The following is a 27,614-nucleotide window of genomic DNA, read 5'->3' as shown; positions in this document are numbered from 1 at the left end:
CGGGTCCCCGTGTCACCGCTGCGCTGTCACCTGCGCTGGCACTTGGGGACGGAGGGTGGGCCTGGCGGCAGCACCTGGGCAGTGGCCACCGGCCGCCGCCAGGTGTCGCTCGGCAGCCGGTGACTGATCGGTAACGGACCCGCCATGGCCGCGGTGTCACCGGCGGGGGGAGCGGACACACGGACACCGACCCCCGGTGTCACCGGCACGGGAACGGACACCGACCCGCGGTGTCAGGGCGGGGGTGAGCACACGGAATGTCACTGGGGGGACGGTCACGGACCCGCGCTGTCACCGAGGGGTGGGGCCTGGCGCCGTGCCGCAGCGCCCCCGCGCGGCGCAGAGTGGGCGCTGCTGTCCCCGCGGAGCCGCTGTCACAGCGGGGCCACGTGCGCGCCGCCGGCCCCTGCGCCGTTCGCGTAAGGCCGAGCGCCCGCCGCCGCCGCCCTGCGCCGCCCGTCCTATTCCCGAACGCGGCATCCGCCAATGGCGCAGAGCGCGCGAGCCGGGGCGGGGGCGTGGCGGCACCGCCTACGCGGGGGGAGCCATTCTGGAAGCCGCGCTGCGCACTTTGCGTAGCGGGCGTGCCGTGAGGCCCCAGGGGCAGCGCCGCCTCTCCGCCCGGCGGCGCTACGCCGTTTGCGTAGCGAGCCCCAAGATGGCGGCGCGGTCGTCGTCGGCGGTGGCCGGAGCGCGGGCGGTGGCGGCGGCGCGGCCGGGAGCGAGGGCAGGGGTGAGGCGGGCGAAGGGCGGCAGCGCGTAGCGAGACCCACGAAGCGAGACCCAGAGAGAGACTGTCGCGGGCAGGCGGTCCCCCCGCGCCCCCCCGTCCTTCGCCACCCGGCGGGTCCCGCCCGCCCCCGCCCTGCGGACCGCACGTTCTCCGGCCCCGCCGCCCCCGGAGCGGAGGATGATGAAGCTCAAGTCCAACCAGACGCGCACCTACGACGGGGACGGCTACAAGAAGCGGGCGGCCTGCCTGTGCTTCCGCAGCGAGAGCGAGGAGGAGGTGAGGGCCGGGCCGGGGGCGAGGCCGGGCCCGGGACCCCCGAGCCGCCCGGGGTGGGGGACTCGTTTCCAGCGGGGCTTTAGTTTTAATAGGCGTAATTCAGCGTCGCTGGGAGAGTTAGTGCTTCCCACTTGGTTATTGCTGGAGCCGGGGAGATGCCCGGTGGGCGGCGGGACAGGCTGAGGGGAGCGTAGGAGGGGGTTTGGCAGCCGAGGGGACCGACCATGCTGGCAGAACTTCAGTCCAGCACATCACATGAGATGGGAGAGGAAACCTGACCTTGGATTTATAAAAAGAAACTGGGATAAAAGGGGACTGATGGAGTGCCAGAAGTTGCTGTCCAGAGAGCTTGGGAGGAAGTGGGAATTAAAGGTGGATTGGTTGGTTTGAGAGCGGCCGCGTTGCTAAGGGGCTGCATTGTCGGGGAAGTTACAGTGAGAAACTTCTCTCCGATGTGCGATTTTACAGGAGTCTTTATTGACTCCTGAAGGTGGGCTCAGGGTGCTCAGAGCAGCAGGGCTGCCGGTCTGCCTTCTGCTGCTGCTGCTGGAGTCAGGCGTACACACTCCACTGCATTTGCTGTGCCCGAGTGGCTGTGCTAAAGTCTTTGTTCTCCTGATTATCATATTTGTAGCTACAGGAAATCGGAAGGGAATGCAGACAGTTCACTGGAGGAAAGGCAATTAGCATACATCCAGTTATTATTTAACGTGAAGGAGGCTGCACAAGCCCTTTGTAGCTGTGCTGTAGCTGTGCTGGTGTGATGAGGAATGTCAGCATTTCAGCAGAAATGGTCTGAAATGACAGCAGTGTGTTTGGTGCAGCGTTCAGTGTAGCTGGTCCTTCCCATGGACTTTCAGGAAATTTATGGACTGACCGTGAGGAAGAACATCATTGTTTTGTGTGGCGATGCATGGGTGGGTTGGAGTACCCTGATGCCATTGTACACAATTAGTGGGGCAGTTTGCAGGCTCTTCTTGACAGGTTGAGGCTTGGCCATGTGTGACTGCAGTGTGGTTGAGGATAGAAAAGTACTTTTAACAGGTGCCTGAGGCAATCAGCCTGTGACTGGTTGCAAGTTTTATTTCAACAGACCTCAGTCTGCAGTGTTGCGCGGGCTCCAGCTGATCCCTCCGGCCTGTGGGAGCCGGTGACAGAGTCCTCGTGGTGCTGGGGACAGTGAGGTGTGTTAATGACAGGTGTCAGAGCCCTCACTGTGCTGGGACACCAGGCTGTGTGGCAGTGTCACTGTGCTGACCCAAGAGGTCGAAGGAGGAAAGTTAGCTCATTCCAGAGGTGTGCTGATGTGGGACGGATGCTTCCAGCAGGCTCAGCTGTCAGGTTGGTGTAAGGCTGAGATTTAAAACCACTTTTGTGTCATTTGTGTCTCTGCTGTGGTCTCCACCTAAATCCTCCAATGGATTGAATTTAAAGTCCTTCAGGCTCTAGTTTCTAGGTAAGAGCTAGATTAGAATGGTCTGTTTCTGGTTTCAGGCAGGGTTTGAGGGAGCTGTCTCCCTTTGCTGGTTGTGCTGGGTCATTCATAGGGGTCTGTAAGCTATGGGAGGTTTTTGTGTGCAGGGCAGTGGAGGTTGTGGGTGAGCATCTTGTTATCCCTGTGGTTGCTGTTGGTGGCCTTGTTCCTGAGCTCACAGTGACAGCTGGCAGTGGCTGTGCTGCCCTGGGACAGCTTGGGGAGGGAGCAGTGGTTGCTCTGGAAGGGCTGCAGTCCAGGCTGGGATGGGTTTCCTCGGTATGTGCCATGTGGGTGCTGCTGGTGAGCCGCCACAGGAATGAGGCAGGGAAGGACGGTTGTGATCTCGGAGCCTTTGAAGGGCTGTATGTGGTGCCTGTGAGTTGACCCCTGAGCTGAAACTGCATCCTCTGTTCCCACCTGTTGCAGCCCTGCTGTGGGAGCTGCCCAGGAAGGGGGCTTGTCACAAACATATCTGGGAAAGTTCTTACCCAGTCCCACAGAATTAACCCCACTGGGATGGACACAGTGCCCACATCCTGCACTTGGCCTTTGCCAAAAGGTGTTAAGTTAAACTTGTGTCAGTGAGTGAAATCAGCAAGCAGGACACCTTATTAATTTTCCTTTCTAATTATTTCTTGGGTTAATTCTCATTTGTTGGCTTTTAAATAAACTTTGAGAGAAGCTGACTGGTGTCCACTCACTCACTTGCACTTTTCTGGTAGCAAGGAAGGTGTTACCTGTACATTTGTAAGTGCAGAATTTAAAATGGCTGTGAAAGATTTCTTGGTTTGCTCTTGGTCCATAATACTTTTTAATGTTACTGGCATATTTTATTATTGATTGCTTCTGTTTAAATGGAAATTGAGACCTCTTTAAAAGGTCTCTCCAGGGAGGGGAGAAAGACCCAGAGCCAAAGTATGTACATTAAAGAGCTATTAAAAGCTTAGTGTTTGAAAAGAAGATAGAAGAAGCATGTTTTGATAAATAAATTAAACTTTCTATTTAAAACCAGGATTTTTCCTAGGACTGGCTGTTTCTCATTACTGTTTCTTTTAAGTGCTTAAGAAATAGTAGAATTTTGCTCTTGCTTTTCTTCTTCTTTTCCTGCCATGAATTCAAAAACCCCATTTTTTCTCAGTTTTTAACCCCTCATTAGTTCTTGAATTGAAAAAGTTTGTCAGTTTTTCAAGAAGAAAAAAGAGAATTTTGTTTACACTTACAGAGGAGGCTACTTTCTTCTGTTTAGGTGTTTCCTCCTGACTCTTCAGTTTACTGATATATTTTTCTCTGAAATCTTTGCAATCCCTGGAGATTGATAAAACACCATGTCCTTGGTTTGGTGTTACATTTGCAAATAAAGAGTCTTAACAGAAAAATACTTTGTTCTTTTTTAGTTTTTAAGTGATTTATTTTTTTCCCTATGCTGCTGGAGGTCGCACATTGTCTCTGCATTGCATTTGGAGGCCGCTGCTTTTGGGCATGAAAAAAAGCTCTGGAACGTTTTTGGAAGACCAAGCATTGGCTGAAAAGATGCCTTTGTTACATATTCTTTTAAAAAGCAGCACAGGGAAAATTAATTTCAATGTGAATGTCAAATGGAGAAAAAAGGGTACATTTTTTGGGCATTGTGGAAACCCCCCAAATTTTGTGTGGTTTCCCAAATGATGATCCACCTCCTTGGGCAGCAGGGAGAGCTGGGGCAGCAATGGGATTCATTCAGAGAGGAGAACAGACTTCAAAGGACCTTCTGGCAGCCAGACACCAGGACTTTGCTATTCCCATCTTTTCACATGGACTGATGTGACAAATATCCCGGGATATTTGCAGAACTGTGGAAGGAGAGTGCTCAGGGAGATCTCCCAAGTCCTGTGGTACCTCTGGAGTCGCTCAGTTCATTGCTTGGGATGTCTCTGCCCCTCAGCACTGCCACCAGGATGTCATTTTTACATAACACACTTATTTTTTGTGTGGACCAGCTTTTTCCATGAGGAAACATCCCAGAAAATGCCCCTCATGCCCCAGCAGCTGGAGCCCTGCTCGGGGTGGTGTTTAAAGGAATAAAGAGGCACCGTTGGGCTGTGGGTCTGCGCTGGGGCAGCGGCGGGTTTGAACATGCCCACATTGTGTCTGTGAAAGGACAAGCTGCTCGTTAACCACGGGCATTTTTAAAGACTTTTTTTTTGTAATAAAATGCCTCGGGAAGAATCTTTTCTGCGTGGTGAATGAGGCCTGAATGGAGCTGAGAGAAGAGAGGTTTCACCCAGGGGCTGGTGCCCTGGCACACGCCGAGCCCTTGGTGGTCACGGTGGTCACAGGGAGAGCTGGGCAGAGCTGGGCCGTGTGGCCCCTGGGAAAGCCATTGGAATGCAAACAAACCTTTTTTCTTTTCCTTCTGGCCTCTCCTGGGCCAGTTTTACTCCAGCTGTGATGTAACACAGCAGAGCTGGGATTGGGAGTGTGGTGGGGATCACGAGGTGCTCCTGGGCTGTCCCCTGTGCCTTGGCTTCAGTGTAAGCCAATAACAGCTAAAACCTCTCTGAGTGCTTCACTGTTGGGATGTAAGTGAGCCCAGCATCATATGATCATCCTGCTTTCCGTGGAATACGGTCTCAGAATCCCTGCTCTGATGGCTGGGCTCTGCTGTGTGCTCCCATCTGTTGCATAAAAGAGTTGTGGCTGAACCCAAGTGAAGTTCTCCTGGTCTGTTGCTGACCTGTTACCACATCTCCAGGGGGATGAGGGCCAGCTTGGAAGTGAATCTCTTGCCTGTGCTTCTCCTGTCCCTCTCAGCCCTGTAGATTGTGTAGAATATGTAGGTTGTGTTCTCCAAGCATGGATCAACCTCTTCAAAACCTGGCTTTCATCTTAAAAAGTGTTTTGCATTCCTACAAAAGCAGCTGTCACTAAACAGTATTACAAGCAATTCCATGGTCTCTTGTACTTTCCCAAACAACAAAAGAATGAAAATTGTTAAATTTTCACTTCATTTACTGGAAGCTCAGCAAGCTGTTGTGAAACTGAAGAACTGAGTCTGTTTTGTTCTGCTGCAGCTCAGGGAAAAGTGATGACTATGGAAAGAGGGTGTGCTCCACCCTGGTCTGTGAAGGACACAACAGCGGTGGCTGTGTCTGTTCTCTGCAGAACACTGCTTTGGAATCTCTTCCACCTCAGATCCATTTATTGCTTGACTAGGAGCTGTTTTTCCTACATCTTTCTCCTCACTCCATGTTTTCTGTGTTCCCCACTTTTTAAAAAAACACCTTATGCCCAGTTGCCTGACTTGGTTCATCTGAGCACACTTCAGACAAACTCTTGCAGTGTGGAGACAGGTACCAACATTTGGGGGTGCACCCAGCAGGAGCTGCTGCCAGAGGACCTTATCTTTCCATGGATGGTCTCTCACAATCTAGAAAAACAGCTCTTTCCCTTCTTAGTAAAAAAAAAAAAAAATCTCAACCATGTGCTTGGACTTTTATGTTCTTTTAAAATAAGAAGAGTTCTGGTTTGCTTGGATGGAGCAAAATTAACAAAAGTCAGTTCTACATGACAAATAGCAAACATCCATGTGGGAGTGCTGTAGGTGACATCCATGGCTGGCGAAGAAAGGGCTCTGTTTCTTTAAACACTTTTTCAGCCCAGCTGAAGGACTGGCTGCACAGACCAGTCAAAGATCTCTCAAATTTTGTGTGTATTTATTTCAGAATTCCTGTCTCTGCCACTGGATATTGCTCACTGACTCTTTGTTCTCAGAAATTTCATGTTAACCTGTGAAATTCGGAGGGATATGATTACCTGACAGGTAGATTTTTGTCAGATATTTCAGGGGTTACTTCTCCTCCTGCAAGTGGCATATATTGATGCTGTGTGTAGAATTGACTACTTATATTTGAGCAGCTTTCTGAGAGTTTGTGTGTGCTGTATTTCCTGAGTAGGGTGGTTAATCAGAACAGCGCGCAGCTGCTGACAGCCGGAGTCATCTGGGCTCTGTAAAAAGCTCAAATACCTCTTCATTGCTTTTTTCCTCCCTTACTCAAAAAGGCACTTTACAAGCCAGCATTTCTCCTGGAAAAGGTGCACCTGGACAAGTTGTGTAAGCACTGAGTGGTCACCAAACTGGTTTGGACTGGCAGAAATAGGTTCTGGGGTTTGGGGTCTCTCTCTGGGAGTGCCCCTTATCAACCCTCAGCTTCTGAAAGCAGCGGCTGCTGCTGCAGGTGGTTCAGCTTCTCCTGGAGCATGGGAGGACATGTTGCAGATAACTTCTGTGGTTATCTAAACCATAATTTTGCTGGATGGGGAGGACTTGGGATTGCTTTCTGCCGTGGAGCAATGTTCCTCCCTGGCAGCAGCAGGCAGTGGCTCTGAAGTTGCAGGAGCACTGCAGTAGCAGTAACAGGACCTGTGGAGTTCTGGAGCCAGAGCAGCAGCCCACTACATGGTGATTTATTATTGTTATTCTAACCAGCAGCCTAAAAACCAGCAGAATCTGCTGTAATTTTTCCTCTCTGGCTATAGGACTGTAGGTGCGATCCAAGCACTTGAAATGACTTGAACTTCTTCCAGTTCACCTCTTGCTCCCGTTCCAAAACTTGTGCTTTGCTTTTGTCAAGTCCTCTAGTGCGAATCCCTTCCCTTTTGCACGTCCTGCTGTGAATTTCCCACCTCCAGCTCCTGGATCCCACCTTGTCAGTTAAATCCCATTATCCCACGGAGCCTGGCGCAGGTGCATGTGCAAAAATAACACTTGTCTAAGGAAACATATCCTGTTGAAGAGCTGGAATGCTCCCGGCAGGACAGGCTGTTTTGGGCAGGGGAGGGATGGTGAGAGCGTGTGTTGTGGTCCCAGCTGCTGACCCTGCTGGGTGCAGGGCTGGCTGTAGCTCTGCTGACCGCCGGCTGGACTCACTCCTACCATGTGCAAGCTCCAGAACGTGCCTGGAATAGCAAGAGGGTGGGAGAAGCCCTCCCATAAGCCCTGGGGCCATCCTGCCTTTGCAGTTTGGCAAAACATGTGATTTGTTGGGGAGTCATCGAGGCTGCATTGCTGCTGGGGAAATGAGATTAATTTTGCACAGCTTTGGTGAGAGCAGTGTCCCTCTTCTCCCCCCTGCTCCTCCAGTTCTCAGCCCTTGCTGGTCAGAGAGTATAAAGGCGATTTGGTTTGCTCAGATGAACATCCCGCTTTTGTCAGGTAGAAAAGCATTACAGAGATTCAGAGCTTGAGAGGATGTTTGTTAATTTTGAGTGAAGCACCCAAGGTGTTTGTTATGCTGGACACAGCAGCAGCTCTGGGACCTGATGGGGCACATGGGAGCACAGCTCAGCTCCTGAAAACACATTCTTTTTAAACTGAAACTTTGAGACAAAGGCAGATTGAACAGCAAAAGCCTTGCAGTCAGCCATCTTCTCTCAGCTCCTGCAGCCTCTGCAGCAGTGTTTCCTTGCAGGCTGTACTCTGATAAATGATGCTTGAGTGGGAAATGAGGTGCACTGCCGGGAGGTTTGTGCTTCAGTTGCTGTGCAAACGATGTGATTTATGGCTTAATGTTGGTAGAAAGCACGACAGTATTGCTAGAAAGCATGTCAATATTGAGGGAAAGCCTGAAAATATTGAGGGGAAGCCTGTAAGGCAGTGCAGAGGCTGTGTCAGGAGCCAGCAGCTATGGATCAGCTCCTGGCAGCAGAAGGCTGCTGGGCCAGACCCTGGATTTAACATCTTGCCTGCTGTTCCCTGTGTTGGCTGCCAGCTTGTCGGGCCCCAGCTGGCACAGGTGGGTAGCACTGCCTTTTCCTGGAAGTCTGGAAGGTTCTCAGCTCATTTTCTACTCAAGCTGTGGCCCAGCTTCTCTCAGGGCTGTGGCCCTTTCTGTCTGCTCAAATGCTGCTGCAGGGCCTCTTTCGAGGAATTGTGTTCCTTATGGTGTAGCTGCTCTTGTTTTATTTATGGGTGTTGGATGTTGTTTCAATCCACCATAGCATGGAAGAACCTGGGAATCTCTCCTCTGTTCCACAAATGGGGAGTTAATTCTCTGCTTGATCCTGGTTGCCTAGTTTTCGCTTTGCAGAGCCCCGTTATTTCTGGAAAAAAAAAAAAAAGACAGAAAAATCCCTCCATGTGGATACAGCAGGTTTGTGTAGGTTGTTTTAAAGTCAGTGTTGTATATCAGGGATGCCCAGATTTATCCCGAGGACAAGTTCTTCACCCTTTTTCCCATGGAGCTCCTTATTCCATGTGGCTGGCGGGGCAGCCTTAGATGTCTTGGTGTGTTTCCTGTCTCCTCCAGGCGGGGTTAGTACAACTCAGGTTTGTTTGGTTTTGTTTGTTGTGTGCAGCTTTGAAGGTTCTTGCCATGAGGCTCTGCTTTGAGCCCCTGCTGCACACTTCAAACTTAGCTTATTTTTCTAAACTTTCTCTTTTGTGGGGGATTGTGTGGGAGAGTTTCAGCAGGGCCACCTCCTGTCTTGCCAGAGAGGCTTGTGTTGCTCATTTCCCTGCTTTGAAATGACATAATTGTCTTTGAAATCCTGGAAAAGACAACTTGGCCATGTGACTTGTTACCTGCAAATGCTTTTCCAAAAAGTCTGCAAGATGTGGCTCCAAAATCCCTGTCAGGCCAAGAGTCTCAGTTGCCATTTTAAACACAGTTGCCTGGGAAGGAGAAAATGGAAATGTCTGACTTTCCTATGTGTTTTAGTCTGATTAAAAAAAATAAGTAAATTTTGGTTTATTTTTTGATGGCTATTTAGATTAAATTAACTACTTAAAATGCATTAAAATAAATGTTATTTATGTAATAAAGAAGTTAATGAGCTAAAAAGCCAGCTGTACCTTGGGCTGGTCTACTGGAAGGTGGTAGGGGGTGGAATGTGATGGGCTTCAAGGTCCCTTCCAACCCATACCCTCTTGGGATTCAGATGATGACAACTTTTTCCTTGATCCCTCTGAATGCGTTGCATGTGTCAGGATCCAGGACTGGTGTTGGAAATGTGGGGTTTTTTTCAACACAGCAATGTCTCCCCCTTGTTTGGAACTCAGCCCCTTTGTCTTGGGAGAGCTCATTGGTAGCAATATCCTGTTTGAAGTTGTTTTAAAAGAACTTTAGGGCTTGTTTCCTACACTCTCTTGATGGGATTTCCTTTTTATTAAACAGGAAATAGTCTGATTACATAAAAGTGTGAGAATGACAGGTTTTTCCTTCCCAGCAAGGGTTGTTCATGTTAATTCTATTCAGAAAATGCTCAACTGCCAGAGCAGCTGAAGTTAATTTGCTTTGCCTGAAACCATTGTTTACACCCAGAAGTTCCTCCTGGTGTGTTGCTGAGGCATTGTCTCAGCCTGAACAGGTTTCCTGGAGCAGTCTGTGTCCATAGCAGGGTTCCACAGCAGATCCTCGTTCTCACGCCTGGAAGGTGGCAGGAGTTCAGGGGTGTGAGATGTGCTGTGCTGAGTTTCAAAGATCTAGTTCTACAGCTTTTTAATATTTTTCTGCTCTTTTTCCCCTTGAGCTGGAGCTCTGAATTGCAATGGGAAGTGTTAGAGCTGGTGCTTCCTTACCTGGCAACAAAGGTGCACTTGAAATGGCTATTCCTGCTCTTAGCTTTGTCCTCAGAATCACCAACTGACCTGGAGTCAGGAATTTGAGTCCAAGCTCATCTGGATGATGAGTGAGGATGGAGTAGAAGTCAAGTACTGTGCTAGGAAGAGGCATAGTGGCAAACCGAGGTGGCTGGGGATGGCCTGGCAGGGACTGGCTACTTTCCCAAGGGCTCTGAGGATGAATGAAGTTTACATTCCCTATTTAGGCATGGCTTTCTGGTGGTGTTTTACATGGACTGGATGCCTGAGGGAAAGGAATTCTTCCATCCTCTTGGAGAGGACCAAACACTTGGGATATCAGAGGCCAGAGGACGGGGCAGGAACCATCCCACTTGGAACGGTGGAACTGAGGTGGCCCATGCAGCTTCATTTGTTTCCAATATGAGTTTGGTCAGTTGGCAGATGAGAATTTTCAGGATAAACCAACTGAAAAACCCTGGAAATCTTGTGCTTGTTTTTGTTTTGGAAGTTTTATTTTGAGTTCTGTAGGTAGATTCCTTTGGGTAATTAGTGCAAATATTTTCATATCCTACTGGCAAATCACTGTTTCCCCAGTAAAGCCTGGGATTTCAGTGTCTCTACAGTGCAACTCCCAAATGTCTGACACTGTTACAGCTGGCCTGGAACCTAATTGGACTGGTATGTTGGAAAGCTTCTGGAGCAAGTCTCTTTGGCTCTGAGTTTTGTGCCAGTGAAATGATGAAGTATAGCAGGATGACTCTAATGAACGAGCTTTGTTTAGAGTTGGACAACAGCATTAGTGTTGTTTTAAGTTTCCATCTCTGCTCATGGATGTGTTGCAAGTAGATTTAATAAGCACAGTGTCTTGGTGTTCTTTTGGACATTCTGTAGCCAGCTGAGAGTGTTAGTTAGAGTTTGTCTTGCTGGGAGGTGGCAGATCAGAACCTGAACTTCTACAGAGCAGAACTACCCTGGAATAAAAAATACTCTTTCAAGAAAACCTGCCACAAAGCATGGATATGGCAAATCCCTCCTGGGAAGAGGGTTGAGCCATTTTTCTCATTCACAAATGTCTGCCCTTCAGTGCAGCCCTTTAGTAGGGGGTTTTAAGTTTAATAGGTTCAATATAGGCTTTTATTTTGCTTATACCTCATTGAATAACCTCCTCTAAACCAAAAGTAGCCAAGTGCTGGCTCCAGAGCTGAACTCCTCAGTGTCTACTGCAAAAGAAGTGACAAACAGTGGGGCTGAGAATCTGTGCTCAGACAATTTCACATAAACAGTGCAGTGGGAGTTCCCGGATGTGTACGTGTTGTTAGTGACAGAGCTGCAGGGACAGGCAAGGCCAAAGGCACCAGGATAATTAAATCAAGGTACTTTTGCAAAGGGTGGAGGTGCTGAGCAGCATCTGTGCATTTCTGTTGTTGCCTAAGGTGTATCCCAAGCTGTGAGGACCCTGCATTGAAATCACACTGCGTGATTCTGTGTCCAGTGCTAATGAATTTTTTGGTGTGCAAGGACAGTTTTTCCTACAATGCATCAGAGGAGGGAGAGGCAGTGGCTGAAGTGACACAGAGTGTGGCAGTGCCTCATTGTCACAATTTCCACGACTATGTGCATGGGGCTGAGGGAAAAGTGAGCAGTGGCAAGGCCTTGCCTTGGGTGGGTTGTGTCTGGGGGTGTGTGAGGCATGAAGACAATCTCTGCCCTTCAGCTGGGGGTGCCCCATCAGCTGTGCTCTGCTCTCCACAGGTGCTGCTGGTGAGCAGTAGTCGCCATCCAGACCGATGGATTGTCCCCGGGGGTGGCATGGAGCCCGAGGAGGAGCCTGGCGTGGCCGCTGTGCGTGAGGTCTGTGAAGAGGTGAGTGGCTTCACCCTGCCCTGTTAGCCCAGGTTCTGTGGGTTTGTTTTCATCGCTCTTCCTTCTTCTCCTTGAGGTGGAGAGGGAGACAGGGTCACTGGTGATATCCCCATCCCACATGGGAGAACAAACGGAGTTCGAAATAAAGAGAACACGAGAATGTAATTAAACCCCTTAGCTGCAATGAATTTGTCCTTCCCTGAAGGACAATAAAAAATAAAAAATCAATTTTTTTTTTATTTGAAAATAAAATAAATTTTTAATATGAAAATAAAGTTCAGGTCTAGTCACTTCAATGTATGTATAGTCTCTGCTTAATTTTCTCTGTAAGAGAACTTCAAAATTCAGCTGTGCCTTTGTGGATCTGTCTAGTAATTGGGTAGAAGGTAGAAATAAACCCTTAGGAGACACTAAAAGCACTCCAAACATAGGGATCTAAGTATGTTTTGGTTTAGAATACATAGTGAGGTTTATGTGAATAAGTGAAATTTGCCGTAAGTTACCAGCAGCAATTCCTAAAGTGTGCGTGGGTTGGTTGGTTTGTTTTCTCTTTTTCACTCAAAGCTGTTTCAGGAGGGAGATCAAACAGGAGATCAAACACAGATCAATGGGCTGTAGGGAGAAGGCCCATCTTTCTCTTAAAGCTGGAAGAGCAATTTTTTTCTTTGTAAGAAGTATAAAGGCAGTGAATGGCAGTTGACTGCAGTGTATGTAAAACATGTCTTTAGAATGTGCTTCTGAATATGAACCAGTTGGGGAGATGCTTGGGTTCAGAAACGATTGCATGATTATAGATGGAACGGCCAAGTAGGTTCACAGTTACATAAGGCAGGATTAAAAATGCTTTTGAGAGGGTTATAAATCTTTGGGCTCTGTGCAGAACAGAAAGGAAGAGCTAATTGATGGGACTTGGGAGGAAGCTTCTCCTGTAGCTGCTTTATTGAATTGTCTGGTATATGCAGGTTTCTTCCTGAATTATTTGGTAGTACCTGCTGCTATCTAACCAAACTGAATATTCAGACTGTTGGACTAACCAAATGTGGCAGATTGCATGCTTCTCTTTGCATGTTTTTATAATCTAGCAGTTTATCAGAAAGAGATTATACAGTCAATGTTTATTTTTTTAAGTGTCTTTAGGTCTCTCTAATACTGGGAATTGCTGCTTGCAAATTTTATTTCCAGCTTGTAACCCTGCTCCTGCTTTTCCAGTAACTCGGCAACCTTTCAGCTACTTTACAAGCTAAAGTGAGTGTAACCAGAACAATAGAAATATTTTTAGCTGCAGACTCCTGCTTTTCAGCCCAAGCCTTATTAATAATGAAGTGATTTGATACAGAAGTCCAGGGTTCATTCAGAAGGTGCAGAGCTTTGCCTCTCAACCCTTAAAATAAACGTGGTGGGGCACTCCCTGTGCGGGCAGCAGCGCCCTGGGAGAACCGTGCTCTTTCCATGACAGTGCTGGCGGGAAGGGAGCCCTGGCACGGCTCCGGCCGCGCAGGAACTGGTTTGGGCTGGCTGAGATAATCCCGCTCCTCGGCTGGTGTTCCCTGCTCACGTGGAGCTGTGCCTGCTGCCAGTGTTAACTCAAGCCCTGGCAGCCTGGCAGGGTGAGTTCTGTCCAGCAAGGCACCTCTGCCCGGCTGTTCCCAACACGGAACAGCGGCAGCTCAGAGTGCTGGGAGCACCCCTGACTCACCTGTGCACCCCTGACTCACCTGTGCACCCCTGGCTCCTCTGGGCACCCCTGGCTCCCCTGGGCACCCCCGGCTCCCCTGGGCAACCCTGACTCACCTGGGCACCCCCAGGTCCCCAGGGCACTCCTGGCTCCCCTGACTCACCTGGGCACCCCCAGCTCATCAGGGCACTCCTGGCTCCCCTGGGCACCCCTCGCTCCCCTGGGCACTCCTCGCTCACCTGGGCACCCCCAGCTCACCAGGGCACCCCCAGCTCACCTGGGCAGTGCAGGTGGAGGAGCTGACATGGAGCTGTCTGACATGAGCACCGTGCAGCTGCGAGTGGTGCTGGCGGAGCTGTAGGGGTGTAGAGCTTTCTCCAGATGGGGTGTGCTGCTGAGAATCTGCACACAGAATTATCCCCCACATCCCCGGCCTCGAGGTCCAGGAGCTGTTTGATTCCTGCAGGGGCCATTGTTGGAGCACAGCAGGAGTGTTGGGAGAGACAGGAGCACCCACCTTCCCAGTTCATGCTGTTGGTTTGGCAGGAAGGGTTTCAGGAGGCTGCTGGGAGCCCTTGTTCTCCCTTCCATGTGAATCCAGGTGTTTTGGGGTCGGTTGGAGCTCAGACTGATTTCTGAGTAGGTCTGAGGTATTTGCCTCTCTCCTGGGACAGCCACTTGTGGGGACACAGATTAGCTGAGCAGTTCCAGTCTGTTGCTCAAGGTGGGAGAGGGAAAATTAGTTTCCCCCGTGTCAATGAACAATGCTGCTCAAAGCTGTGGGAGAAATGTGTGGGGTTTCTTTCCTTGACTTTGCTATGCCTTTTCCAATTTTTAACAAGAGCCGGTTGGAAGAGCCATAAGAACTTGTGATCCTTCCCGTTGCTTGTGGCTTTTGAGGATGACAATAGGCTGTCTCTTCTCAATTCATTATCTTTTGCATGGTGTTCATTTTTTTTTTCAAAACATGCTTCCCTAAATGAACATTTTAACTTCTGCATTCCCTATTTTAATTTTACTGTGTATGTGTTTGGTTTTATCCACGTTATCCATGCTGGAATAATTGTCATCTGAAGTTACCTAACTTTTCCTTCTTTCTGTTCCAAAAATGAAATGTTGATTCTGAGTGAGGGCTGTGATCCCTCTGTCCCAGTCTGAGTTCAAGTCCTTGTCCTAGTTGGAGGTAGTCCTTATCTATATTAGTCTGTACCAGCACAGGTATTAAAGTGGACAGGTACCAACACTTGTCATGCTTGCTGTTGTCTGCATGAAATTGGAAGTGACTGGAGTTGTTGGGCATTGTTCATGCAGAGTGACAGCAGACACACAGCAGCTCTGGGTCAGAGCAGCCTCTTCAGAATAAACCCTCTTATTTCTGACAGGTTGCTGAGAAGTGCTCTAGTCAGTCTTACAGAGCTGGGAACTCCACGTGTGTTCTAAAGTTCACCTTGTGGAAGGTGTGTGCCCTTTTCAAACAGGTCTTGTTGCTCATGGACTGTGTTTTTTGCTTAGGAATAAGGGGGTTTTATGGGTGTGAGCAACTGGTGAACATCATGGTTTAGAAATAGATGCCTTAAACTTGTTATAGAGTGACTTTGAAAAAACCCTCCACACTCATCTGTGAAACTCAGCACCAGTTAATTTTTCACTTAGAGCATTCTTCACATCCTGACCTTTAAATACTTAGTAAATGTCATATTTTATAACACTGAGGGAGTGTTAGTTGTGCTTTCTTCATGGGAGTCAAAAGCCAGATAATCTGTGCTTGATCTGTGATCAAACAGGCAATTGGTGCTAATATCAAGAATAGTCCATCATGGCAGTACTTTGATCTGGTTGCTGAAACAGTTTTTTCCCTTCTTCGAAACATGCTTTATAGATGATCTTTCCTGTTTCATGTATTTTGTTAGTGATTTAGAACACAGATATTGATATATTTCAGTGCTGAATTAGGAAGATTTTTTTTTAAAAGTACTGCAGGGCCCACAGATGAATGACAAGATGATGGCCTTGAACTCCTCGTAGTTGGTTATACCCAGTACAAGTGGCTCAAAGTCACTGTCCCTTACCCTGTGCTCAGACTTCACAAAAATGAGTGCAGTGTCTGAAAGTTCTTCACTCTGACATGGAATTTAATTTCTGTTTCACAAGTGTAGAAGGAAATAAAGGTGTCATGCAGTACAGAATTAGATGAATGAATCTGATCCTCTCTGAGACGGCCAAATTTGCCCAGCTGGTGTGGAATCAGCATCCTTCAAAAACGAGTCCACAGCCCTCCTGGGTGGGGTTTGCACCTTCAGTAGTGCAGGTCTCGGAGCAAAGATTTGGGTGTTCCACCACAGTCCTCTTACCCAGCAGTAATCTGTAGTAGATGCAGGCTTTGAGCCTAATAGAGCAAAGTAAAATAGCTGAAATTCCAACCCACATTTTCCTTAGCTCAGATGGAAGGAAATAAAAGCTGTCCCGAGGAACAGATGGTGTTGCTGCAGGCTGCTTTTTGCATCTGACCTCAACTTATTTTCAGCTTTGAAACCTGAACCTGCTGTTCTTGGATGTCTTCAGTAATTTTTCTTTATTAAAACAAGTTGTTCCATGAGCAGCAGAACTAGTAAAGCTTCATTTCCTCCGGGTTTCTGTTCCTTGTCCTGAGCTCCCACCCCTCTGGGTGCAGTGGGGGTTTGAAGTGTGTGTTGGGCAGCTGGCTCTGGCAGCATCTGTGGCTGATGTGCTCTTGCCAGAGCTGCCTTTTCCTCCTGTCCTGGACCCTGGACACTGATTTAGATCAGCAGAGCAGGGAAAAAGCTCATTTTGCCAGCACTGTGTATCCTCTTGTACCTGAGTGTGCCTGTCCCAGGGAATCCTGTCGTGTGATTGCCTCGCTTTGTTTCCACACCTGCAGCTGGAACAGTTGGTGCTGGTGCTCTCCTATCCCTGCTGATGGGTTCAGGAGCATCCTCCTGGGATCCTCCTGGGATCCTTCTTTGTACTTTGAGGATTGCAGCACTTCCAGTGCTTAGAGGGGCACAAAATGAATTGCGCTGCCTCTGCCTCACTCACTGTTCTGGCCCAGGACGGCACAACATTCTTAATTCATTTACTATCAAGGAGAAAATTCCTGAGTAATTTGCTGCAAATTAAGATTGAGACCCTGCTGCAATCCTGGGTGAGCCTGGGTCTGTGCTTTAACTCTCAAAGAAAGTGCTCATGGCCCATATGAAAGGAGGAGGTGGGAGCTTGCCCAGAGAGGAGCTTGGCAGTTTTCTTGCTGCTTACCAAGCTTGACCTGTTCGTGGTAACAGCTGTAGGATATTTCTTCAGGTGTCTTCGGCAACTTCTATCTTAGAAATTTGTGTGAGACTCTGAATTCCATTTGCATGCTAGTTTGTTCCATTGTACAGAGACCAACTCTCCTGTTGGTGTGGGAATTTACTGCTCTATCAAAAACAGGAGTATGACAATCCTGTTGGTGTTGGGTGTCCTGTATGTTGTCTTTAAAATCCACTGTACCTGGAAAATTGGCCCCCAGGAGCAGTGGCTGATGTGTTTTGCAGGCTCTGGTAAGAACCTGCTTTATAAAATCAGCCCAATGTTTGTTTTTTTTTAACCAAAAAATTGTTTTATGTCACCATTTACAACTGTACGTGAGAAGTACGTGCATGAAGCAAAGCTTAGAGCTTTCTCCAGTTGTCTGATGATAATTCAACATGATTTTTCTACAAGACATGTTGGTCTTGGCATTGTTTTTTGTGCCTTCTTGTGCAAATAAGATCAAGCAGGACAGAGCAGGAGGATCCTGGTTTGCAGACAGCATTATTTCTCTCATCTCTCTTTACCAGCACAGAAGGAAGGGCTCCTCACCTCCCTCTGCTACTTCCAGCACAGTTCTAGAGCTGGGATAAACTGCCTGGGAGGCTGCTTGAGCAGAATTCATCCTTCTTCTCCAAGTTGGCCAGTTGCCTGGAGATAAATTTATTTCTAGTCAGACTTGAGAGTTCACTAAACCATCACAACAAAATCCCTGGCTTCTGATTCAGTGCCTACAAGTAGGGAGAGCAGAAATTCAAAGCATTTTCCAGGAACTAGTGAAGCATTGGCTTAAGACAGTTATTTTCCAGAAATATTTGATTGTGCTTCACCTCTTAATGCATTCATGTCCGTATGTTGTGAAGGTGGAAGCCTCCAGTTCCTCCCTGTGTTATTGCTGCCTGTTGAACACGGCTTAGCTAAAAATAAATCCCAGTGCTGAAGGAGTTCCTTGAGGGAAATGCATTTGAAACATTTGCATTCCAGATGCCTTGGGAGAAGGCTGAGCCCAGGTCAGCAGGGTTGGCAGAAGAGGTGGAATCGCTTGGCCGCAAAGGTCAGGCAGGCTCTGCCCGGCCTGTCCTGTGCACGTGGGCACCGACCTTCATGGAACTGCTGCTCCTTCATGGAACTGCTGCTCCTTCATGGAACTGCTGCTCCTTCATGGAACTGCTGCTCCTTCATGGAACTGCTGCTCCTTCATGGAGTTGCTGCTCCTTCATGGAGTTGCTGTTCCTTCATGGAGTTGCTGCTCCTTCATGGAGTTGCTGCTCCTTCATGGAGTTGCTGCTCCTTCATGGAGTTGCTGCTCCTTCATGGAGTTGCTGCTCCTTCATGGAGTTGCTGCTCCAGAAAGGCCCCCGGAGTCACAGTGGGTGAGGCACCTCTGGGCTGAGCTGGATGTTACAAGTATTGGTGAGACAATAAAGCTTGTGTCCCAAAAAAGAATTCAGTTGATTCACTTCTTAGAAGCAGAGCTCAGTGAGTGTGTTACCAAAAGGATTTATGGATTTCTGTGCTCCAAACCTTTTGCTCCTGGGGCAGTTCCACATCAGCACCATTTGGAAGCAGGAATGAGGTGTGCTCTGCCTGGATTGTTTGGTACCTGTTCATGCAGTAGGCTGGAACTTAACCAGGAAAATTGTCTCATTAAAGAAAGTCCTTCCTTTCTGATAGCACGAGACTGTGCAGCAGCTGGTCAGTAGGACAGAGAATTTGCCTTATCATTAATGTGACTCAAACATCTTTTTTTTTTTTAAAAAAAAAGAGAAGCCTGGCATAATCACATCTCTGTACCTCATCTGCAAGAGGCACAGTTTCCCTGGGCTGTTCATGGGATGTGTTCCAGCTGCCAGAGATGGAGCTGACTCTACCTCCCAGTTGTGGCTGGCTCATGTGCCAGGCTGTGTGGGCAGGTTCAGACCTGTTAAATCATGGAGCAAGATCTCATCTTGTCTGTAGCACTTGAGTTCCAACCAGTTTACAGTCATAAAACGGAGGGAATATAATGCAATGAGGCAGGAGAATGGGCTGGGATTTTGCATGGAGAGCTGAGGCGGGCAGGAGGGAACCAGCAGAAAGGTACCAAAAGGGACTCCAGATGTGATGGAGTGGTACATCCTCAATAGTATTTAAACAAAACTGTTGCTTAGATCTCTTGATTTGTGTCTCTGCTTGATTCAAAAGCTTTATTTCAGTGTGCATCTGTCCTTTGTGTTAAATCCAAACCTCTCTTGTTCCTGCTGCTGGGGCCACATCACAGCATTTTGTGTTTATATTGGCTTGCTTCAGGTGTGTGCAGGACACCCCTGAAATACCTGAGAGCTGTCACGTCCCTCTTGGGGTATGAATGTCTTACACATACTTTATTTCCTTAAACTCTGATTTTTAAGGGGTAAAACTGCCAAACCCCAAAGCCAATGTTCCCTGTGTTCAGGCTGTAATAACCTGCAGAGGAGATTCTGGTCACGAGGACTGTATTGGTATGCAAGGAGTAACTCCTCAAATATTTCTTCTTCCTCCAGATTGAATTCAAAATTGTTTGAATGTAGGAAAACAAGAAAAAAAGCCCTGGGAACGCTTGGGTATTGAGTGCTCAGCATACATTTCTGTCTTTTGCCTTGTGACTGTGTTGGTTTAAGAGGAGCAGAATTTTAGAGCGTTTGCTTCCTGTCCTAAAGGAACTGGTCCTGCACAATAAGTAGGAAACATGTACTGAGCTGTTGTTAAAGCTTGTTTCTTTTCTCTTTGAACTTCCCTAGGCTGGAGTGAAAGGGACGTTAGGAAGATTAGTGGGAATTTTTGAGGTAAGTTTCAGACGTGGGTGCTGTGAAATTTTGTTGCAAAAAAATCATCTTGGAGTAACAATGGCTCTGCAAGGTTGTGGAGTGAGCAGGTGTGGGTTTGCTGCAAACGTCCCTGGTAGATACAAACAAACCACTCAGCAATTCTGATCTTTGCAATGGGCACTTGAGTGAAATGATGGTGGTAACTGCTGTGGCTGAATATTCTTGGTGCTGCCAAAAGCTGGGGAGTGGGGTCCCTCCTTTATTTTTAACACTCACAGCCACACCTGGCACAGTTGGCAGGTAGCAGACACAGCTCTTCTTGCTGTTGTTCTGTCACTGACTCCTTCAAACTCATGTGAAATAGGTCAAAACCTTCCCAGCTGAAGAACTAATTTGTAAACACATCAGTCCACAAACCACTGCTCCACAGATCAGGAGCTACACTTTTGGGTGTTCCTATTAACACTTTCAGACCTCTCTGATTTAAAACACAACAATGTCTTAATTTAACAATTCTTAGCTTCAGTACATGAGTTGTGCTGTGGGAGGAGCTGCACCCAAGGTAGGCAGTTTGCATCTTGCAGTGGCCCAGTGCCCTCCTGCCTAGAAAGGTTTGTTGATACTGTTGGGTGGTTGTTACTCTGTCCCCTTTGCCTTGCAGAACCGGGACAGGAAGCACAGGACATATGTTTACGTACTCATCGTCACCGAAGTGTTGGAGGACTGGGAGGACTCTGTCAATATTGGTAAGCTTGGTGCTTGCTGCATTAACTGATGGAAACAAAGTCAGCTCAGCATCTCTCTGGGACCTGGAGTCTGTGTGAGTGTCATTGGGAAAAGTTGCAGTGTTGTGTCCTTTGGTTGCTTAGGAAAAAAATTTGTCATGAAAATGATGCTTTTGTCACCTGTGTGGCCCAGGAAAAGCCAAGTAAGTGTCCAGCTGCCTCTGCAGCAATTTTGTGTTTAATTCTTGCACTGGAAGGTACCAAGCAAAGAGCATTGTGAAAAATGAGGTTCACATAATTTTTATAGAATTTAAAAGTTTAATAAAAAAAACAACTAGGAGAAGAAAATAAAGTATACAGATATGGCTGGGTGTGTCTGCATTCAGCCAAGAGAGCACACCTTACTGACAAAGGATTGCCCCTTAAAGACAGAACCCTACTAAATATCCATAAATTCTCATACATATTCATACATTCTTCTTAGGATCTTTGGTGTTCTTCTGTTTAGTTTTCTCTTGCCCCCTTCCCAATATATCAATCTTCTTGGTGCCATCAAGATTTACATTCCCTGATACCAGAAATGCAATAAATTCCTCCCACCAGAGCTCTGGTCACTGCTGTCTTCATCTGGATAAGATAGTTTACAAAAGTAAAAAAAAAGGGGTCTCCAGCTATCTTTTTCAGTCTTTGGGTTATACAGACAAAAGTAGTTTTTGTTTTAATGCTATGTCATAGCTTAACATATATGTATTATACTACTATTTCTAACAGAAATAAAGGAAACTATGTTAATACAACAAAATTTCCCATTCTTATACACATAACATTCATTTTAATATTTGTGAAAAGCCAACAATATAATATGTAACTATAACAGCATGAAGAACTGTCCTGTCTGAGACTAGAGGAAATGCATGTGGGCAGTGTGGGTTAATCATTCCCTGTTATCTTTGAAATCTTTGCATTTAAATTGGATGCCCAAATGGAAATGAACCTGTTGTTGCCACAAGGTTTGTGATGGCACTTCAGCAAATGGAACAGGCCTCTCCTTAAGCTCTTTATGGAAAGAGTAAGGACTGAGAACTGTCCACATGAAACTGAAGTCCACTTGCAAACTGATGGAAATTGGGTGCTGCTTGGTGTGTGTGTTGTGAGTTGTCGTAAAATGAGCACGTGGTTTGAATAGGAATTGCAGAAATAGCAAAATAGTATTTTTTTTTTAATTAAGAAATGCAAGACAGGGGATGTATTGCCCTAAACAAACACCTGTCCCTGGGGATGGTTGGAGGGGGAGGCCCTTGAGATCAGAGAACATCATTCTGTTGCATCTACTGATTTCTCTCTTTGCCCCCAGGAAGGAAAAGGGAATGGTTTAAGATAGAAGATGCCATAAAAGTTCTGCAGTATCATAAACCAGTGCAGGCCTCGTATTTTGAGACCTTGAGGCAAGGCTGTCTGGCCAACAACGGCACCCCAGTCATGACCACGCCGTACTCCGAGAGCTCCGTGTCCGACATCAGATGACTGACGACGTCCCTGCGAGAGCAATTCCCAAAAGCAGACTGAGACCTGGATTTCCCTCCCCTCCCCGTTTCCATGCCTCCTCCCTCACACCAGGCATGGGCAGCCGCCTGGGGCAGAGCAAGTGTTCAGAGTGCTGCAATTTAGTGCAAGGTGGGATGATGTTTTTGGTTGTTTTTGTTTTTTTTTTGGTTGGCTTTTTTTGCTTTTTGGTTTTTTTTTTTTCTTTTTTGGATCTGTATTTTGTAAAATACATTTTGTGCATGAAGTGCCCCTTTCCCGGTACTCAGCTCCACGGCTTGGAGGCTGCCAGCCCCGCCTCTGCCTTGTACTCTGAAGTGTCCCAAGTGTCCCCTTTGTGTCACCCCAGCCAGAGCCACTTTTTTTTTTCTTTTTGTTAAATTAAAAGACTTCTAATGTGAGATCAGCTCTTCAAGTCTTAGTCTGTACTGTAAGGTGCTGCACAGACCCGTGTGGGGATCACTCGCAGCGCATCTGTATAAACTTTTTTTTAGATGGAGGCTCTAACATTTTAATTTTTGGGGAATTTTTTTTTTTTTAAATCCTGGTCTGCTTCTGAAAAGAAGGATTCATAATTAATCTGTTTGCCTTTTGTTCTGTTTTTTAAAAACACACATTCTGTGACAGTGCTAGTGGCTGGGCCAGTTTACTCCCCATCCAGTATCTCCCGATTTAGTGCAGTGACACTTGAAGTTGAGGGCAGAGTTCGGATCACCTGCAGACATCCCTGCAGACATCCCTGCGGCTTCTCCGACAGCTTCCACCAACATTTCTGCGTTTCCATCCGAGCGAAACCTCACGGAGCTGCTCTGGAACCGCCGGCCAAAACCAAACAGCCTCAGCAGCGCTGCAATGGCGCCCGGATCACGGGAGCCGGGGATGTGGGGGGGTCGGACGGACACACTGCGGTGTGGCTCACCAACACTGTCCCCTGCTCCCGCTGCGTCCTGCTCGTGTCTCTCTTGTCCACATGCCTTACGCCATGCTGAACTGGACACTTGGGGTTTGTGCTGAAGCATCGGATCGTGCTCGCCGAGCGTTGCCGCTGCGCCCGGAGAAGCCATGCGCACATCCCTAAAGAGAAGTCCCAGGGGGAAAATTCAGGTGTTCGGTCTCTTGTCCTGTGGTTCTGCAGCACTTAGGGTCGCACTGTGGAGTGAGCTCAAAGTGTGCTCTCCATGAAAGGTACAGCTGCCTCCCGCAGGCAGCACTCCTGGGGGAGCGGCACAGGAGAGCTCCCCGATGCGTTGGCACACTTCACACGGGGGTTTGTTGTTTTATTGCTGTAAGTTTCATGCTGTCTTGATTTGCCAACAGTGTTGTCTAGTTGGGAAATAAAATGGGAAGGGTTGGGGTTGGGGGTGGGTTGGGACAGGTACAAGTTTTGGGAGGGGCATTAATTAATCCCTGGCTTGGGACAAGAAGTGGTTGCTGAGTTCAGTAACTTCTCCTTTGTCAGAGCAGAGCCAAGATGTGAAATTAAATCTGCAGTACTTTTTTTTTTTCTTTTTTTTTTTTTTCCTTTTTTTTTTTCCTGCTCTTTATTTAACAAAAAAATATTCTAATAAACACTCACTGTTCTGGAGTTTTCTCTCTTCCTGAGAAGTGCTTACAATATGAAAATCTGATAGAAATATCCATGGAGCCAGGGACAAGGGGGAATGGTATCCTTGCTGGTTTGGCAAGAAGCTGTTCATTTTAAGATCCTCTTCTGTTCCTTTCCTTGTTCTCCCTGCTTTCATCGGTGTGGAGTAGCAAGGCCAAAAGCAGTGCCAGTGATCGCTGACATGGAAAACCACGCGTAAGGAACAGCCCATTATTCAAGGAGTAGCTCAAACCCAAGCGTCTGGAATTGAGCCTAAATTACACCAGTTCAGCTCACTTCAACTTAGAGACGAATGTACAATCCTTTCTCACTATGTGCTGGTCAGCCTGAACCAAACTCTCAAAAGGGCTTGAATATTCTATCTGGAAGTGTCCAAGAAATTCCCAGAGTCGCTGTCCCCGCGCCCTGCGAGGCACCTGACACAGCCATCTACTGCCTTCAATGAGTCTTGGTCTCTACTGTACAGATTAGTATGTTGGAAATGCTTTGCAACAAAACAGCTGGTACTCCTGAAAGAGTAACTGCAGTTTTAATATCAGCAGCATGCACACTTTCGTTTTTAAACTAAAAATGTTTTTACAGGGCTGTTAAACTGACAATTTAGGGTAGAATATTGTTAATGACTTGCTAATGGCTTATTTGTTTGGGTCAGAAAAAATAAACTGTGCCAAGAAAGTGTTTTAATGTGGCATGGATTGATGCTGTTACCGAGGAGTGGCTAATGTTATGCCTTGTAACTGGAAATGGCTCCTGGGGCAGGAATAGCCTTGACTGAAGAGATGCAGATTTCAGACCAGGCCTGAGCCCTGTGCTCCCTGAACCTCTCCCTGCAACACACAATTCCCGTCTTCCTCAGCATCTGAGGTTCTCTCTAGAGCTGGTACAGCTGCACCCCCAGCAGCTGGAGAGGTTTTATCTAAACTGGTGTTAATTGGTTTGAGACTATGTGTGTGAGGCACAGGGGAGCTGCTGGGAGGGTGGCTGTGGTTCTGCTGCTCAGTCTCAGTGCTGGGGCCACTGTTCCAAGCATGTCCTGGGACTCCCAGCCGTGCTAAAACTGGTGCTGTTCAAGCTGCTGGTGTTTGGTAGCAGGATTCTTGCCTCATCTGGCCTGGCCCATACATGGAGCGTCACTCTGTGTCTCAGCAGCCTGAGGGAGCAGTTCTGAGCTGGCTCCTTGCCTGGCTGTGCTCTCTGGGCACTGCTGGGCCTTGGGTACCACACAACTGTCCTCAGCAGTTGCCTGGTGCCACCATCACTGCACGTCCTGAATGCTGGTTTGGGGTATGAGGAGGGGCTGCTGCTCTTCATCACCTTGGGGCCCTGGGGGGTCCCTCTGCAGCTCCTTAGGGGCACAGTGACATCACTAATGGGGTCCCTTCTTCCCTTGCCTCTTTTGTTCCTGTGCTTGTGGGCCAAGGGCACTGCGCTCTTGGTACACCTGTGAGGGGCAGGGAGCTCTGCACCAGTTTGGTGACTCCAGCACGAGAACAGGAGAAAAGGAAGACACCCCTGGAGTACTCATGTGTCCGAGTGCTGCTCGATCCTTCCAGCAGGATTTGTCAGATCCCAAACCTCTGCAGTGGTCTTACATGATGTGTAAAGCGGGTGGACATCCCCCTGCAGAGAGAGCTGAGTGTTGTGAAACCCAGCAGAGCTGGAATTGTATGGCTCTGGCTTTGGGGAGTCTCTCCCAGACAAGGATTTGTTATGGTGGAAAAGGGATTTTGGTTCTTTGGTGACCAGCAGCTTGGAAATGGCGTGTGGCAGGAGCCACACAGCACCTTGGCTGAGGTGATTGCTGTTGGGTGGGTTTGGGTTTCAGATGTGGCTCCGCTCACGCAGAGGTTGTTCAAAGGCACATTTCAGAGGGAGGAACCCTTTTGCAGTTTAGAGTGGTGAGCCCCAGGTGGGGATTGGGGATTTCCCTGCTGTGGGGTGGGTGCTGCCTGTCTGGGTCACTGATGGGCCTAGGAGGTGCTGCCTTTTCCTAGGAGAGAAGAGTGAAAGCAGGGAGGGTTTTTTCCCATTCTCCCTGAAATCTGGAATTAAGTGATCTTAAGGTACCTCTGGTGGCTTCCCAAAGATGGATTGTTTGAGTGGTTTGTTGGAAGCTCAGTGTCACAGCTGTGCCTCCCCCTATCTCAGGGAAGTGTTGCCACTTCCCAGCAGCGCTGACCGAGCTGTCTGTGCTCCGTGTGGTCAGCAGGGCCAACACACCCCAGCTCAGAACTGCCATGGCACTGGGAATTCTGAGCCGTTGGCATTCACCTCTCCAGGTACAGCATTAGGCAGAACATTCCCTGGATGTGAAGTTAACAGCCACTGTCCAAACTAAAAAGAGTTTTTTCAAATAGAAAATGCATTAAACTTTGGGCTGTAAAGCCTCTCCAGGACCGTGGCAGTGACAGCAGGGAAGGGACATGGTGACAGTCTCCTCAGGTTGGTTTGCTTCCAGCTCAGTCAGGTGGGTGTGTTCTGGGAATAGAGAAGGGGGCAGAGCCTGAGGGCTGCGGGTCAGGGTCCCCCAGCCATGGGTGCTGGGGAGGCAGCACCCAAACCTACTGGTGCAGGGGGAAAGGTGGGAGCTGGGTTTGAGGGCTGGAAGGAGCAGCAGTATCAGCATTCCCACCAGCTCTGTTCCTGTGGAGATGGATGCTGTGAGCTCTTCCCTACTCTCCTGCAGAGCACCGAGGCAACTCATTCACCCTCAGCTGGAATGTGCCTTAAAGCAAACTGTGTAAAGGGAAAAATGAAAAGGGATTGGAATCTGCAAGTGTTGCTTTTTCCCTTGTGTGGTCACAAAGTATTCAGTGACTACAAATGTGGGTAGGGAATGTCAGGAATCCCCAGTTCCCTTCCCAGATCTAGCAGGGGCTTTGGGCCTTTGCCTCAGCTTTTCCATGCAGAAGCTGTGTTCAGCATTCCACAGTGAGCAGGGATCAAAATCCTGGCGGCTGCAAAGGTCCAGTGAGTACCCCTTGTACAAGAGCTGTAGGTTTTCCTACCTGTTCCCTGTGTTTTATCCCAAATGGACATGTTTGTGCTTTCATACAGCTGGATGCAGCATCCATCCCTGTGCAGAGTACACAGGGAGCACTGGGGATTGCTGAGGAGTTGGTTTGGGGTTTGACTCTCCCAAGTGAAGCCTGTGACTGCTGCTGGGGGGAATCAGAGCTGCATCTTCAGCCAAACCTGCCCCAAGCAGTGACTGTTGCAGTGTGAGGAGCTTTTCCCTCTGCCTGACCCAGTTCCTGCTCTGATCTTGCTCCCAGGCTGGGTTTTCCATCCTGGCTCCGTTCTCCTGCTCAGTCACGGCATCATCTGGTGGCTGCAGCCCTGCAGGGAAGTGGTGACCTCATGGCTGGGGTGTCCCTCAGCTGCTTCCTGAGCCCCTGACACACACAGGGCGTGATCCTCATTTTCCTAACCTTGGAATGAACTAATCCAGCTGCTCTGTGCTGCAGACATCCTGCAGTGCTGTGCTGGGATAGTGTCAGGGCTCTGGACATAACTAAGGTATAGCTGGTGAAAAAGAAACTAAACTGAACTGAAGTTGTATTTAAGAGATTTATAAATCTCTCTTTGGTGCTAGTCCATAGAGTTGGGGTTTTTTGGGGTATTTTTGGGTGTTTTTGTTTGTTTGTTTTTTTGGTGGGAAGATGGGAATTTTGATGTTATACTTGATTAATTTGCTCTAGAATTGCCTCAGAAAACTGGGGAGGTCTGAGAGTGTTTGTTGAATTTCCTGTGTGTCCTATTTTATATTTATTAAATCAGAAAATCTGGAATGATCACTTTGCATTTGCTGCTCAGTCCTTCCATGAGCTCTGTGTACGTGGGGAGCTCCTGGCAGTCCCCACACATCAGGAGAATGGGACCCCAGACCCCAGCTGAGGGATGGATGGCCAGGCCCCATTGTCCAGCCTCCTGTCCATGTGTGTGTTTGCCTGAGGCTTCTCTATTCCTCCCCAAAACAAGGAATTCCCATGGCTGGTCAGAGCTGTGGGACGTTGACTGTTTCTGGTTTGTGTCTGAGTTGGTACCTTCAACCTCACTGCCACGAC

General features: G+C 48.1%; 1 protein-coding gene across 1 annotated transcript; it reads left to right on the top strand.

Moving 5' to 3' along the window:
* Window positions 1–125: 125 nt before the first annotated feature.
* NUDT3 (nudix hydrolase 3) lies at window positions 126–27,344 on the top strand. The gene is made up of 5 exons (XM_023942133.2): window positions 126–1,009; window positions 11,797–11,907; window positions 19,648–19,692; window positions 20,336–20,420; window positions 21,754–27,344. The coding sequence occupies exons 1-5, from the start codon at window positions 911–913 to the stop codon at window positions 21,921–21,923; spliced, it is 510 nt and encodes a 169-aa protein (XP_023797901.1). The 5' UTR covers window positions 126–910; the 3' UTR covers window positions 21,924–27,344.
* The last annotated feature ends 270 nt before the right edge of the window (window positions 27,345–27,614 follow it).

Source organism: Cyanistes caeruleus, chromosome 24 (genome assembly GCF_971803275.1).
Source record: "Cyanistes caeruleus chromosome 24, bCyaCae1.hap1.1, whole genome shotgun sequence".
NCBI lineage: Eukaryota > Metazoa > Chordata > Aves > Passeriformes > Paridae > Cyanistes > Cyanistes caeruleus.
The sequence above is the reverse complement of the archived record's forward strand: the minus strand, read 5'-3'. Positions and strand labels throughout refer to the sequence as shown.

What these genes read in the sequence shown, in the direction of transcription:
- NUDT3 (XM_023942133.2), top strand. Translation starts at nt 911, where the DNA reads ATGATGAAGCTCAAGTCCAACCAGACGCGCACCTACGACGGGGACGGC. An exon ending in GCAGCGAGAGCGAGGAGGAG is followed by an intron (nt 1,010 to 11,796) that starts GTGAGGGCCGGG and finishes TGCTCTCCACAG; the next exon opens with GTGCTGCTGGTGAGCAGTAG. An exon ending in GATTAGTGGGAATTTTTGAG is followed by an intron (nt 19,693 to 20,335) that starts GTAAGTTTCAGA and finishes TTTGCCTTGCAG; the next exon opens with AACCGGGACAGGAAGCACAG.